Source organism: Spinacia oleracea, chromosome 4 (genome assembly GCF_020520425.1).
Source record: "Spinacia oleracea cultivar Varoflay chromosome 4, BTI_SOV_V1, whole genome shotgun sequence".
Taxonomy (NCBI): domain Eukaryota; kingdom Viridiplantae; phylum Streptophyta; class Magnoliopsida; order Caryophyllales; family Amaranthaceae; genus Spinacia; species Spinacia oleracea.
The window spans coordinates 84133269-84147442 of NC_079490.1; the positions used below are offsets into that span (position 1 = coordinate 84133269).

General features: G+C 33.9%; 1 protein-coding gene and 1 long non-coding RNA gene across 3 annotated transcripts; both read left to right on the plus strand.

Moving 5' to 3' along the window:
- Window positions 1-2343: 2343 nt before the first annotated feature.
- LOC110779583 (protein SMAX1-LIKE 3) lies at window positions 2344-5690 on the plus strand. Of its 2 annotated transcripts, none has more exons than XM_021984074.2 (3): window positions 2344-3846; window positions 3968-4235; window positions 4333-5690. In XM_021984074.2, the coding sequence occupies exons 1-3, from the start codon at window positions 2612-2614 to the stop codon at window positions 5479-5481; spliced, it is 2652 nt and encodes an 883-aa protein (XP_021839766.1). In that variant the 5' UTR covers window positions 2344-2611; the 3' UTR covers window positions 5482-5690. The 2 variants fall into 2 exon arrangements, with proteins under 2 accessions (XP_021839766.1, XP_021839765.1); XM_021984073.2 differs by having other exon boundaries at window positions 2348-3846; window positions 4330-5690.
- A 1933-nt stretch (window positions 5691-7623) lies between these two features.
- Window positions 7624-8620, plus strand: LOC130471457 (uncharacterized). The gene is made up of 3 exons (XR_008932073.1): window positions 7624-7677; window positions 7988-8053; window positions 8270-8620. It is a non-coding gene; the product is annotated as an uncharacterized lncRNA (long non-coding RNA).
- Window positions 8621-14174: the final 5554 nt, after the last annotated feature.

Sequence of the window (14174 nt, forward strand, 5' to 3'; positions counted from 1 at the left end):
AAATCAATTGGGGAATACAATTTAGTGTGCTCCTGAATGTTCGAACAAGATGAGAACAGCTGGAACAGCTTTGAAGAACTGAAGAAGAATTCGATTTGTGAACAAGATGAGTACAAATTAGGGGATGAACCAGAAAACCACAATCTGATTTGAGAAGAAGATTAATTCCACGTTGGCATTGGTGCCATGTGTGTTTCACTGTTTATTTTCATTTTCCCCCCAAAATATTTTCAATTTCTATTTTTCCTTTTTTTTTTGGACATGATATGTATTTGGACACACATATCAGATATGTGTTTTTACTTCCTCGGGTATGTAGACCTCATATACCCCCAGGGTATGTGTATCATCTTCCGTAAATGTAGGGACCATAAGAGAAAGAAAAATATTAATATAATTGAAAATGGGGACCATAACTGCCAAAAATAAAAAGTTTATCTCTTAATAAAAATACGGCTGAACAAGAATAATGTACTCCATCTTAAGTAAATACGGGGAGTACAACAATAAGTTGGGCTTCTACCAACACACCGTTGTCCATTTTTATCCTACAACAACCCAATAACCCTTTAGTTCAATCGGCCCACGACCTAGCCCAAAAGGCTAGCAAAAGGCCGTCTAATGTGTGGTTTGTTTTTGTTGTTGTTAAAAAAACATAATGAACTTTATTTTTTTATATGTAAACATTTCCTACAAATTTGTAAGCTGACGTAAGCATGAAAATAGAAACGAGAAAAAATGTTTTAAAGAAAACCTCAAAAGCAAGGAGGAATGTTTCCCGATGGAGTACAAAGCTGCAAAATTGTAAAATAAAATAAAATGATGGATCCATAAAAATCCCAATGAAATCCACTTTATTCCTTGGATCACTTTTTTATTATATATGATTAATTTTAAAATTCACAGTTAAGAAAGAAGAAAAAAAAGGCATGTATTGGCACAAATGGTTAAGTAAAACGCAGTTCCCAATTCCCTTCAAACAGACAGACAGTCCAAACTCCCTTTACAGGACCGAGTTTCGACTCTGCTTTTCTCTCTCCTTTTCTTTTCTTTTCTTTTCTTTTCTTTTTTATTTTTCCTGTTTGCTTTTTATTTCCACTTTTTTCCTTTCTCTTTTCTTATCTCAGTTTCGATCATTCTCATCATTCTCATATCACTTCCTTTCTTTTTCTTTTCCTTTTTCTTTTTTTTTTTTTTTTTTTGAAATATCATTTTTCACTTGGTTGTTAGTAGATGTATGTATCTTTACAAAAAGGGATGGTGAACTTTAATTTTCAAACCTAAGGGAAAAGACCAATTAATTTCAAAGTATTATTCCCATAAATATTTTTTCACAGTGTTTAAAATAAATACATCTATAGTAATGGATCATATATTGTAAATACATATACAAAGAAGTGGTATAAAGAAAATTTTATTAAACTTTGTAAGTAATACTTCATTTCAAGGTATTTTACTATGTAAATTTAAAATGCGTTTAAGAGAAATTGTGTTTCAACTTTTTTAACACTCTTTTGTCAAAAAAAAGAGAAACTTAAAGTTTGTTATGTTTCGTAATTGTATAGAAAACATAACCCAAAATGACAAAAAGTAATGTTAGACGGGTTAACATGTTAATCATGTAGCAATAAACAAAATAGTAAAACATTACATATGATTTACTAAAATTAATATTCATAAGATACTTTTATATGGTTTGTGAGCTTAGTTATAATGTGTTATATATATATATATATATATATATATATATATATATATATATATATATATATATATATATATATATATATATATAACCTATTAACTAATTGCTTGTTGGTTTAGTGGTTAATTATTGGGGCTGAACTTGTTAGGAATGATCCCGTGTTCGATCCCCCGCAACAACTATTGGGAAGGGAGTGAAACCTATTGTTGCGAGAGCATTTATTTGTCGCAATCTTACGTGTCGGAGTTTAATTGGTACATATAGGCGTCACGTAGACTATACGTCATATGAATACTTTTATATCAATGTAATATTTACTATGAAAATATGTAAATAAGAAATTCGATATAAAGAAGGGGACAAATAAGAATATTATGATGACACATAAACATGCATGTCATGATTGTGACACGGTAATAATGGGGCCCTCAACACAAAGTTATTCTTTGATTAAATGGACCAAGGTTCAAATATAACTTTGAACGGAAAAAATAAAAAGTAAGGAGTAAATGTTGGGTTTATAATGTTAGTGGGTTGATCAAACATATTTTATAGCGAAAGTTATAAAGTTTAAAGAGAGCAGCTTGCCAATCATCCCATCCAACTTTATCTAAAACACAATAGAAAAAAAACATAAACTCCTATAAATAAAAGAGAGTAGAACGAAACCAAGTTACCTTTGGTTCACATGCATTCCACTTTCCAACAGACAGAAAATCTAAATATTTTTCCTCCTTCCACAAGTAAGGCACAATCCGACCTTATACATATGTGGTACTCAAACTCAAACATCAAGTTTCAAAAACTATGACAATCTTCTTCTAAACTCATTCTCTTTTTCACTAATACCCTATCCTTTTATTCTTCTTCTTCCTAATCCAAATTAATCAAAATTAATAACTGAAAATGCGGAGCGGTGGTTGTAGTATACAACAATCATTAACAGCGGAGGCAGCGACGATCGTTAAACAAGCGATAAATCTTGCTAGGAGGAGAGGGCATGCACAAGTTACCCCTATACATATTGCTAGCGTTATGTTAGCTTCACCCGGCGGACTCCTTAGAGCGGCTTGCTTAAAATCACACTCACACCCTTTACAATGTAAGGCCTTGGAGCTTTGTTTCAATGTGGCTTTAAACCGCCTTCCTACTACCACTCCTACCCCAATCCTTTCACCACACTCTCACTATCCATCTCTTGCTAACGCCTTAATGGCTGCCTTCAAGAGAGCTCAAGCCCACCAACGTCGAGGCTCTGTTGAGAGTCAACAACAACCTATCTTAGCCCTTAAAATTGAGACTGAACAACTTGTTATTTCTATCCTAGATGACCCTAGTGTTAGTAGGGTCATGAGGGAAGCCGGCTTTTCTAGCCCTCATGTTAAGTCTAACGTTGATCAAACTCTTTCCTCCTTTGAACCTAATTCCTCTCAAACTACTACTAATACCACTACAATGTCAAACAACATTAAATCCGAGATTATTACCCCTATGGTCTTTCGTTCTACCGTCAATCACCAAACACTCTTGGTACCACCTTTGAACCAACTCGAGGTTGCATTCTCTACTCCCTTTAGCCTTCCTAGAACCGAGGATGTGTCTAGTGTGATCGATTCATGGGCAAAGAAGAGAGAAAAGACTAGTCTTGTCCTTGTAGGAGAGTGTTTAACTAGTATTGAAGGTCTTGTAAGAGGGGTTAAAGAGAGAGTTGAGAGAGGTGATCAAGTCCCCTTAGAGTTTAGATATGTACAATTCCTAAATTGTCCTTTGTCCTCCATGAAGAATCTTTCAAGAGATGAGATAGATTTCAAACTTGGTGAAATTAGCTGTCTCTTAAAAGCTTCTGTAGGCAGAGGGGTGGTTTTGTATTTGGGTCATCTTAAATGGCTTGCTGACTATTGGGCTTACTATGGTGACCAAAGGAAGCATTATTATTGTCCTGTGGAACACTTAGTAATGGGATTACGCCGATTACTTCTCGCTAATACGGAATTAACAGGGAGATTATGGCTAATGGGAATTGCAACTTTCAACTCTTACATGAAATGTAAATCAGGACTTCCTTCTTTGGAAACTCTTTTGGATCTTCACCCACTTACAATTCCTGCTGAAAGTTTAGACCTTAGTCTTAATCTTGATAGGTATGTGCACTACTTTAGTTTTAATCCTTAATTTATGTATTTTATTCATTAATTAAAGTCTGTAGTGGCAATTTTTTGTTGTATTAGTGGTAATCTTGCTTTTTTTTTTGCTTCTTTTCAGTTCAATGCAGGGCCAAAACAAAAGTGATATATCAGGAGAGGGTGTCAGCTGGCCACTACTTGAAAATAAAATTGATATGCAGCTTACTTGCTGTATGGACTGTTCGGCCAATTGTCATCGAGAAGTGAAGTGCCTAGCTGGCATTTTTCGAAACAACGACTCGACCACCACAACCACCACCACTACCACAACATCGACTAGCTCGAGCCTACCGTCGTGGCTCCAAAAGTGTAAGGAAGAAAGCAGAGAAAATAGTCCTAATCATCAGGTTGGGGTTCTTTTTTAATCTCTAATTATGTCAAATACAATTTCAAATAGAAAAACAAAAGATACTGACAGTCTTTATGCATTGTCATTTGCAGCAGGAAACAGTTCAAATCAAAGAGCTTTGCAAGAAATGGAACATCATATGCAGCTCGTCTCACAAAACCTCAAATGCAGCTGAAAAAACGATAAATTTCTCATCATGCTCCCCTTCCTCTTCCACTTCAGTATCTTCCTATGACCATAACAAAAACCATTTACAAGAAATAAAACCAATAACTACTTGGCCTATGTTGTTTGAGCATAAATGGGCATCAAAAGAGCACCACTTGCTAATGTCCAACATTGAACGAAAACCCGAACTTCTGTCAAACCCCAACTCTACACCAAACTCAGCATCGTCAAGTGAAGCAACAGAGGCATTTGTTGATAGACCTTGTCCTTCATTGTCGGTACTTGGATTTAAAGAGAACACTCCTGAGAATTTGGAGGCAATGTGTTGTGCCTTGGAGAAAAAAATCCCATGGCAGAATGATATAATCCCTGAAATAGCGACTACAGTGTTAAGAATAAGATCAGGGATGATGAGGAGGAAGAATAAGAGTGTACCCAAAGAAGAGCAAGAAAAGAAGGAGACTTGGCTCTTGTTTTTGGGGGCTGATGAAGAAGGCAAGCTAGCAGTAGGAAGGGAGTTAGCCAAGCTGATATTTGGGTCCTATAGCAGCTTCAAATCCATAGGTCTGAGCAGTTTTGCATCAACAAGAGCAGACTCTACTGATGATACAAGGAGCAAAAGAGTGAGGGATGAATCCGGTGGTGGATACCTCGACAGGTTTACAGCAGCAGTGAAAGAAAACCCCCATCGCGTGTTCTTCGTAGAGGATATTGAACAGCTTGATCAGCGCTCACAGAATGGCATCAAATGTGCCATTGAAACGGGAAAAATAAATGACCAAGAAATTACAGTTTCTATGGAAGATGCTATCGTCATTTTCAGCTGTGATAGTTTCAGCTCTGCATCAAGAGCTTGTTCTCCTACTGTCAAACAAAAGTTAGACGAGCACGAATCATCAGAGTTCAACAAGGTTGATCAAGAAGAGATAGAGGAGGCCACATCTTCCTGTGTTCGCCTCGATTTGAACATCGCCTTTGATGATCATTATTCAAATGATGATCACCATTCTGTTGGAGATATTAAGATTCTAGACTCAGTTGATAAGCAAGCCTTTTTTAAGTTACAAATGTTGTAGCTTACTACATGCTCGACATTTTCATGTTTTTCTTAATTATTCTTGTTGCTTTGACTCCAAAAAATATGGGAAGGTATACGAATTAAGAAATTAGTTAAATGTAGGGTAAGTTAGTTATCTTAGTTAAACATAGTTAATGTTCATACTCATGTGGCCTGTGACACTGTTTCATGTGTGTTAATATATAGCTTTGTAAATTATCTTATTCATCCTCTTGTTTGCATTATTTGATACTCCATACCGACTAAGTTCGACAAATTGTATGATAAAAATTTGAGGACGCACGCGGGAGTTTTGGTGGACCTCAATTATATAACAAAATTGCATTTTATCATTGATTATATTAATAAGAATTGTACAACAATATTTGCTTTGGTAGAATACTTGTTTCTACTTTCAACCCCTCATATTCCGTGGGAGCTCTCTTGATTAGCTCACCTCTCAACTTATGCATACAACTTATTTATAGTTGGTGTATCCTACTTTCTAGATTTTTCTACACTTATCTAATCTTACAAAATTCCACATCACATGTCCGAGATGCTTCTAGATACACCATCACTTGATTTTTCATTACTCATCTAGATTTTTCTAGAGTAACCTCTAATACTCCCCCTTAATCTAGAAAAATCTTGTACTTTAAAAATGTTTCTTTGAAAATCTCGTTGATGCACTTGTCACCAACCACCAATCGACATGAACGCTTGAGTTCCGTTAATGTTGGCACCCGTGTTACCAACCTCCATCTTCTTGATATCTTTTATTAATCTTGATGATCTTCTCGTTGGTATTTATTTTACCAACTATCCCACTTATGCACATGTCACCAGTCATCTCCTAAAATTTGTCTTCAAATTTAATTTTGTTACTGGTGCTCATGTCACCAACCATCCCGCTAATACTTTTGTCATTAACAAACTTCAAATTTTTATTCTTCATTTTCTCCATTGGCATTTGTTTCTCCAAATTTTTCTTTTGTTGTGGTGCTCATGTCACCACCCATCACTGCTAATACTCATGTCATTAGCAAACTCCAAAATTCTCTATGTAAATTTTGTTTTTCTTTCCTTTTTTTTTGTCACCAATCTACTATGTTACTGCCCTTGTCATTAGCATCCTTCAAATAATTTCTTTTTCAAAACATATTTTCTTCTTCAATTTTTTCATCATTTCTCATTTTTATCATCAACTTTTATTTTTTTCCATTTTCCTCCATAAAGTTCTTCTTCTAGTTTAATTTTACCATATTTGTTATCTTCTTTAAGAAATTTTAGATTTAGTACTTACCTCTTTTTTCTCTTCCATATTTTCTTCAAATCTTGTAACCCTTCATGTCTTAGGTCTCCGATCTTCAATTTTGTCGCAATCACTTTTCCGGCTCTGACACCATGATAAAAATTTGAGGACGCACACGGAAGTTTTGATGGACATCAATTATATAACAAAATTGCATTTTATCATTGATTATATTAATAAGAATTGTACAACAATATTTTCATTGGCAGAACACTTGTTTCTACTTTCTACCGCTCATATTCCGTGAGAGCTCTCTTGATTAGCTCACCTCTCAACTTATGCATACAACTTATTTATAGTTGGTGTATCTTACTTTCTAGATTTTTCTACACTTATCTAATCTTACAAAATTCCACATCACATGTCCTAGATGCTTCTAGATACACCATCACTTGATTTTTCATTACTCATCTAGATTTTTCTAGAGTAACCTCTAATATTGTACTCTTCATATATACTTTACTAGTCTTATATGCAGGCGATCCGTGCGAATATGAAAAACAGATTTGTGTTATTACATTTAAACCTGAAATAACATGTGAAAAATATAATATAAATGTGATGCGTGCAAATATAAGAAACATATAACTTAGATAGAACCGAACGCATATAAACAGATTGATTAAAATTGTAAGAATTTATTTAAGGGGCTAGATTGATTAAAATACTTCTTTGCGCTTTTACTATTGGGTAGGTTGTCATTATATTATCTATTCCATAAGTGTGGTAGATATTTTAGTAATCCAAGAGGGACAACAAAAGTGGATTTACTAAAATAACCTCACATCTTTACTTATATAATAGAGATCTATAGTAACATCAATATTTTAGTAATCCGAACGCATTTCTTGGAATGCCTTCTAATTCAAACAGATAGTCAATAGAGTACTAGACAGTCAAGTGAGTGTTGTTTTTTTTAATTAGGATTGCAATATTGGTGTAATATTAAGTTGATTGAATATAAGTTTTGGTGGGTTATTGTTGATTTGGCTTAAATATGATGGTGGCTTGGTGTTTATTGATATAATGTGTGGTGGGTGTACTGCATTTGGTTGTTTTACTAGTGGTTATTCTGGCAAGTTTGATGAGCTTTTTTGAGCCAGCTCTTCTGGTTTTAGATGCATTTCCGTTTTCTTTTCGTAGTTGGATATATCATGCAGAAAAGTGAGTAAGCTTAGTGATATGCTTACATGCAATGTATTTGATGCAGGCTCAAGAAAAGCTGAGTAAGCTTAGTGATATGGAGTTGACACCTCTCTGAGTTACATTTGTAGACGTGAGTACACCTTAGAGTGTAATTGGAAGGTCTAAGCTTGCAGTTATATACCATTAAACTCTCCACATTTTATTTTAATCAAATTTTGTCTTGGTTTGAAACACATAACTTGTTTCACTTTCTGCTGAATGCAAAGGAAAGATCTTTTATAGATCAACTACATTTTGCATTAATTGACTTGGTCGACTAATGTTGGGTTCTGTTTGTCTACATCAGGTATTTTGTGCAATTATTTGGATGGTGAATATCATTTCTACTAGCTTCCTTGCTGACTGCTCTCAAGTTAAGTTGGTGTTGCTGATATGCTTCCTTGCTGATTGCTCTGCTAAAGTGCCTCATTTCTACTGACTGACTCTTCTCTGTTGTAGACAAGTCAGTTTGAATTTTTATATAATTAGTCATCAGATAAACTGGAATTTTATATAATTAGGCATCAGACAATTGGGTGTGGTGGTTTTAATCATGGGCCACTAATGTTGATTTGGATTTTGTGAAACTGGAAATGAACTTCATGGTATTTGTATGCAATGATGATGGTATTACTATAATGTAGAAATCATTGATATTGCTTTGGGTTATGTAGCAGGTGCATGCTAAACAAGCAGATTCATATAAGAATCAATATCATTGTCTTTTGCGACGGGGTTAGTCTGTCATAGTTGCTAGTTGGCTTTTGCGACGGGAGGTTGGCCCGTCGTGTTTTGCCTTTTGCGACGGGATTTTCTCCTGTCATAATAGGTTTTTTGCGACGGGAATTTTTCCTGTCACAATAAGCTTTTGCGACGGGGTCATGACGGGATAATCAATTACGACGGCCCCCTTTCGTGACGGGCTTGTGACGGGTAATCCTGTCATAATAGATCTTTTATGACGGGTCAACGACGGGATTTCCCGTCATAAATAGATCCTTTTCTTGTAGTGTTTCGTTCTTTAGCTTAACTCGTTTTTCAAAGGCAAAGCTTATATGGCGTGCGAATAGAAATCCAAGAAATTGTAGTTGAATGACCACCGAAATGGAGCAAAAAAACTACTCCCTCCGTCTCTTTTTGTTTTTTACGTTTTCCTTTTTGGGTATTTTAAAATGTTCTTTACATTTCCTTTTATATTATCACATAAATAACTTAGTATTCTATCAAAATTTGTGTCCAATCATTATTTTAACCAATCAAATTCATTGGGTCATTTAATCTCTCACACTTTTCCATTGGGACATTAAATTTTTCTCATTTCCCAATATCAGAATTTTGATAAAAGTGAAAACATTATAGATAAACGTAATTTATCTCGTTTAAATAAAAAAATTGAGGGATTTCAATGCAAATTAATTATTCGTTAAAACGCGTGAAAAATATCAAAGGTAAAAAACAAAAAGAGACGGAGGGAGTATAAGCCACCCACAGTACACTTTGAAAGTTTTCACCTCCAATTGGTAGTCATGCTCGGTATATGATTACGACGCTATATTATGTTCGGCATATTCTAACTTAGTTTAGATAAAAATAAGTTTAGATAATTTTATTTAAGTTCAAATGATATAAGTTCAGAAAAAATAATTTTTTTTCCAGACACTTTCATATACAACTAAGTTTATTTCACACTAAATAATGTTTTTTTCTTTTGTATAAAATAAGTTTTTTTATATAAGTTAAATTCAAATAAGTTTAGATAATATATAAGATAATATTTGAGAACGCAAGTGCACGTAGAAATTGGTAAACTTTTTTTACGCATAGCACACCCGGTTCACCGGAGCTTAGCTCCGACTAAGGGTCGCACACCTTGTTTGTGGTGGGTGAGTCTCCCAACAAGAGTTTCTGCATACGGCGAGGCTCGAACCCGAGACCTCCCTTAAGCGGCATCAAACTGCTTACCACTTGAGCCAACTCTATGTTGGTAGAAATTGGTAAACTAAAGTGTATACTTTTGTTAATTTCAAACGGGCGAATTTACCATCTCATGTTACCATCTCAATTGTGTTTTCTTCGTATGCATTTGAATATACTGTTCACCTTGGTTTTACATATGAGATTAGGGAGTAATAAATGTCGCTCGAACATCACTTGTGCAGCTAGAGAGTCCAATTATATTGTTCGCACCAACCAATATTTAAGGGGTGATTTTAAGTACAACTGGCTCTTGATTTATAGAACGCACAGTAGTTGTTTAGTCGTGTTTTAAAATTCTAATTTTATTGAAACTTGTGATTTTAGTGGAAATATATGATTTAAATAGAAGTTGAATTTAAAGATTGAAAAAATAAATAAATTAAATGCTGAATTAATATTGAGGGTTAAAGAGGGAGATATAGTGGATGAGGTTGAATAAATATATGAATTAAATGGTTCAATGTTGAATAAGGAAGATAAAGTGCAAGAGGCGTTAAAACCGTAAAATATATCAAACAACAAAAGAAGCATTAGGAGTGTAAAACATAGAAAATTAAACAACAGAAGGAAAAATTAAAAATAATACCAATGATTATATTTTCTCACGAAATCCCATTCCCCCCATAGAGTTCGGGAGGCATAATTAAATATTATGTATAGGGGAAATAAAAAAAAAATTCAAATTTGATCTAGCCCATCGATTTAGACGCCTATGATTTATTCTCATTCTTCCCATTATAAGATGTTTTCTCTTTTAAGTGTGAATCTATATATATATTGTATATATTGTCCGACATTAAAATTTTAGAATTTTACTAGTACTTATTTAGAATCTGGTTAATACGGAGTACGAATAGTTTTTCTTTATCATGTAATTCATAGTCCATTTTGTGTTTTAGGATCAAAATTCATAGTTCCTGGAATAATATAAACTTTTGAGAATTAGTTATCTTTTAAAACAGTATCTGAACTTAGTTAAAGTAATATATTAATGAAGTGTCAAGTGAAGTTGGTTGATCAATACAGATTTAAAAAATAAATGAATGTCTTTTAATTTACATGATTGGCTTAATTGATGGCTACCTGAATTGATCAAAGCTTTACGATTTCACGTTAATCATTTTATATGAAAATTTAGGCGGAATAAAGAAAAAAAGTGATCAAATAATTAAACTATGAAAGCAGATCGAAGAGGGAATGTAAAGACAAAAAGAAGCATCTTCAATCTTTAGACCAAAAGGATGTTCTTACTTTTACATCACAAAAGACGAGCCACATCATTACCATCTTCAACCTAATACAATCAATTTTACTACTCCGTACTAAACGTATTAAAACTTATTCTTACAATTTACATTATAGCTTTTGTTAAACATAGCCATTAGCTAGGGTTACTTAGAAAAACGAAAAAGATGGATACACACAATCGGTTTAGATAAAATTGCCTTAGTTTTACCATACATCTACTTATCACCATGAGACAAAATTAGCAAATACTCCGTAAAATTGCCTTAATTTAATTATTGTTTTCTCAAATTCAATAAATTTTCACCATATGGGCAGAGTTCGTCCTTTTTTATTAGTCTCCCTATGGTGGATTTTTAGTATGTTTGGTTTGTCGTTCTCTCGTAGTGGATTAGTTTAGAATTTGGCCCGTTGGTAATGTTTTATGCAGGATCGCAACAAATATCAATTTTTCGAGTACATTGAGATGAATCAAGTGGAAACCATCATCGCGGCTACAACAAATCGTTAGACCCTTTCTCTAAAAAGACTGCATGTTCCAGCGTTATATACAAGAGACGTTCTACAATAAAAGATCTATTCAACGATCGTAGTTTTGATGAAGGAAACATTTCTGATTCAATTTATCATTTATTTGTTAGATCTATATTTCTCGTGTAGATGTTGTATGACTCTTTATTAATGCATTAATTTTCATTTCAAACAAAAGAGTAGTACGTAGAATTTTATCATCTTTCCTTATATTCACAATCCAGAGTATACATAAAGTTAATAAAAGTTAAAGGTCTCCTCTTCCTTCTTCAGTAGCCTAGATCCATTTAGCTAACTTGAAGGGGGGAAATTGTTAAATTAAAGTACTTTACGTAAAATTAAGCATGAAAAGTTAAATCAACAAAACAATTTAAAGTTCAGGGTAAATTTAAATATCACAAATATCTAACTTTATAAGTTTCAACAAAAGTGTTGCTTATTTCACATTGATCATTTTTTCACAAAATATTTAACTGAATATCTCGCAAACTACTGCATAGTTATAACATTTTTAACATATTCATTTAAATTTATTCATCTAATATGCATATTTAAAATGTTAATATGGTAATTTGACCAATATATTGAGTGATATTTTCCATTATTAATATAGCTATTTGACTAAAATATTACCAATTTGGAATAATTATTATTACGTCGTATCTATTATTGCCATAATTTATAAACTAAATTTTGTTTCCATTCATAAATAGTTTTTAAAAAGGTAGAGAATAAAAATAAAGTAAAACAGATGCATTTTTTGGAAAAGTGATTTTTGGCAGAAAAAAATCGCACCAGGAATTGACACGTGTCATTCCTGGTGTCTCTTTTAGTATATAGTAATAGATAATTAAGAGTCTCTTGGTTCTATTTATTTTCTGTGAACTTAAATTATTAGAATTTGATTTTATTTATTATATAACTAGATTTTAGCCCGTGCAATGCACGGATTCTATAAAATTGTATTAGATTAGTTTTTGATTTTGCATTGAATTTCATTTTAGATTTTTTTTTTTTTAATTATGAGAGTGTTTTTTTTTTGATGAAATTGTATATGCGTAATATTAATTTAATAAAAATATTTAGGTGGCACTTAATTATTTATGTACGTGGCACCCCACTTTTTTTAATTCAAAATTACTTTTGAAATCTTATTTTTCATTGACAGAAACCATTAGATTTCGGCGCTCTAATATTGGATTAATTTTTTATTTTGAATCTTATTTATTTTATTTTAGATTAGTGTTTGATTTTGGATGAATTTTATTTTAGATGTATGTTTTAATTGGTAGAGTGTTTGATTTTAGATGGAGTTGTATATAAATAATTAATTAATTAAAATATCTACGTGGCACCTAATTAATTATCTACGTGGCAATCGATTTTTTTAATTCAAAAATAAATTAGAAATCTTATTTTTTATTGGCCGAAACCATTAGTAATACTAGGTTATTTTTGTGGCGTTGTGCACCGTTGTGGGATTCGTTACGGGCCCTCCTGAGCGTCGCTTATTTTTGTGGCGATCGTTCGGGGTTGCGGAACACGTATCTTGGTATAACTCTTTGGCCAATTGGTTTATGAATGTTTGGGCAATTTTTAAGGTCGTTGGTGAAGGAAATAATGCCCTTGGTCCAAGTATGCATTCTATGTTAAGTCTAATAAATGCGGTTCAGTATTAATTAACAAGTTAATAATTCAGTGAGATCAAGTGAGCTGAATGCCTAGCTAGAGGCCGCTTCAGTTCAAGTGGAATTAATGATATTAATCCACAGCTTACTCTTGACTGAACCCGTAGGGTCACACAAATAGTACGTAAACGGATCAAGTATTTAATGGCATTAAATACTCTATCTATGGATATTCGGAATCGACGGATCTTGGTTTCAGTGGGAGCTGAGATCGTCACAGGCAAGAAATGAATACTCCGGAAACGATGATATTACCGGAAACGGAAATATGGATCGTATCGGAAATATAAATATTATCCAAGTCGTAGATGTTGCCGGAAACGGAAACATGGTACGTATCGGAAAATATTATCGGAAATGGAAATATTACCAGAATCGGAAATATTGCCGGAAACGGAAATATTGTCAGAATCGGAAATATTACCGGAATCGGAAAATAATTCCGGAAACGGAAATATTAAATATTTGTTCGAAACGGAAATTAATTCCGGAATCGGAAATGTTAAATATTGTTCGTATCGGAAATGAATTCCGGAATCGGAAATTTAATCGGAAGCGTATCGTACGAATAAGCATCGGACGAGGCCTGCCGGACGAGGGCCCAGCACGAAGCCAGGCCATCGCCCAGCAAGCCAAGCGCGCCACACAAACAGCCACGCCAGGCCCAGCGCAAGGCCAGGCCCAGCAGGCCGTGGCAGCGCGCACAGCGCGCGCAGCGCGCGCGGGTGCTTGCGTGGGCTTGTGGCTCGCGCAGGCCTCGCTGCGTGGGCT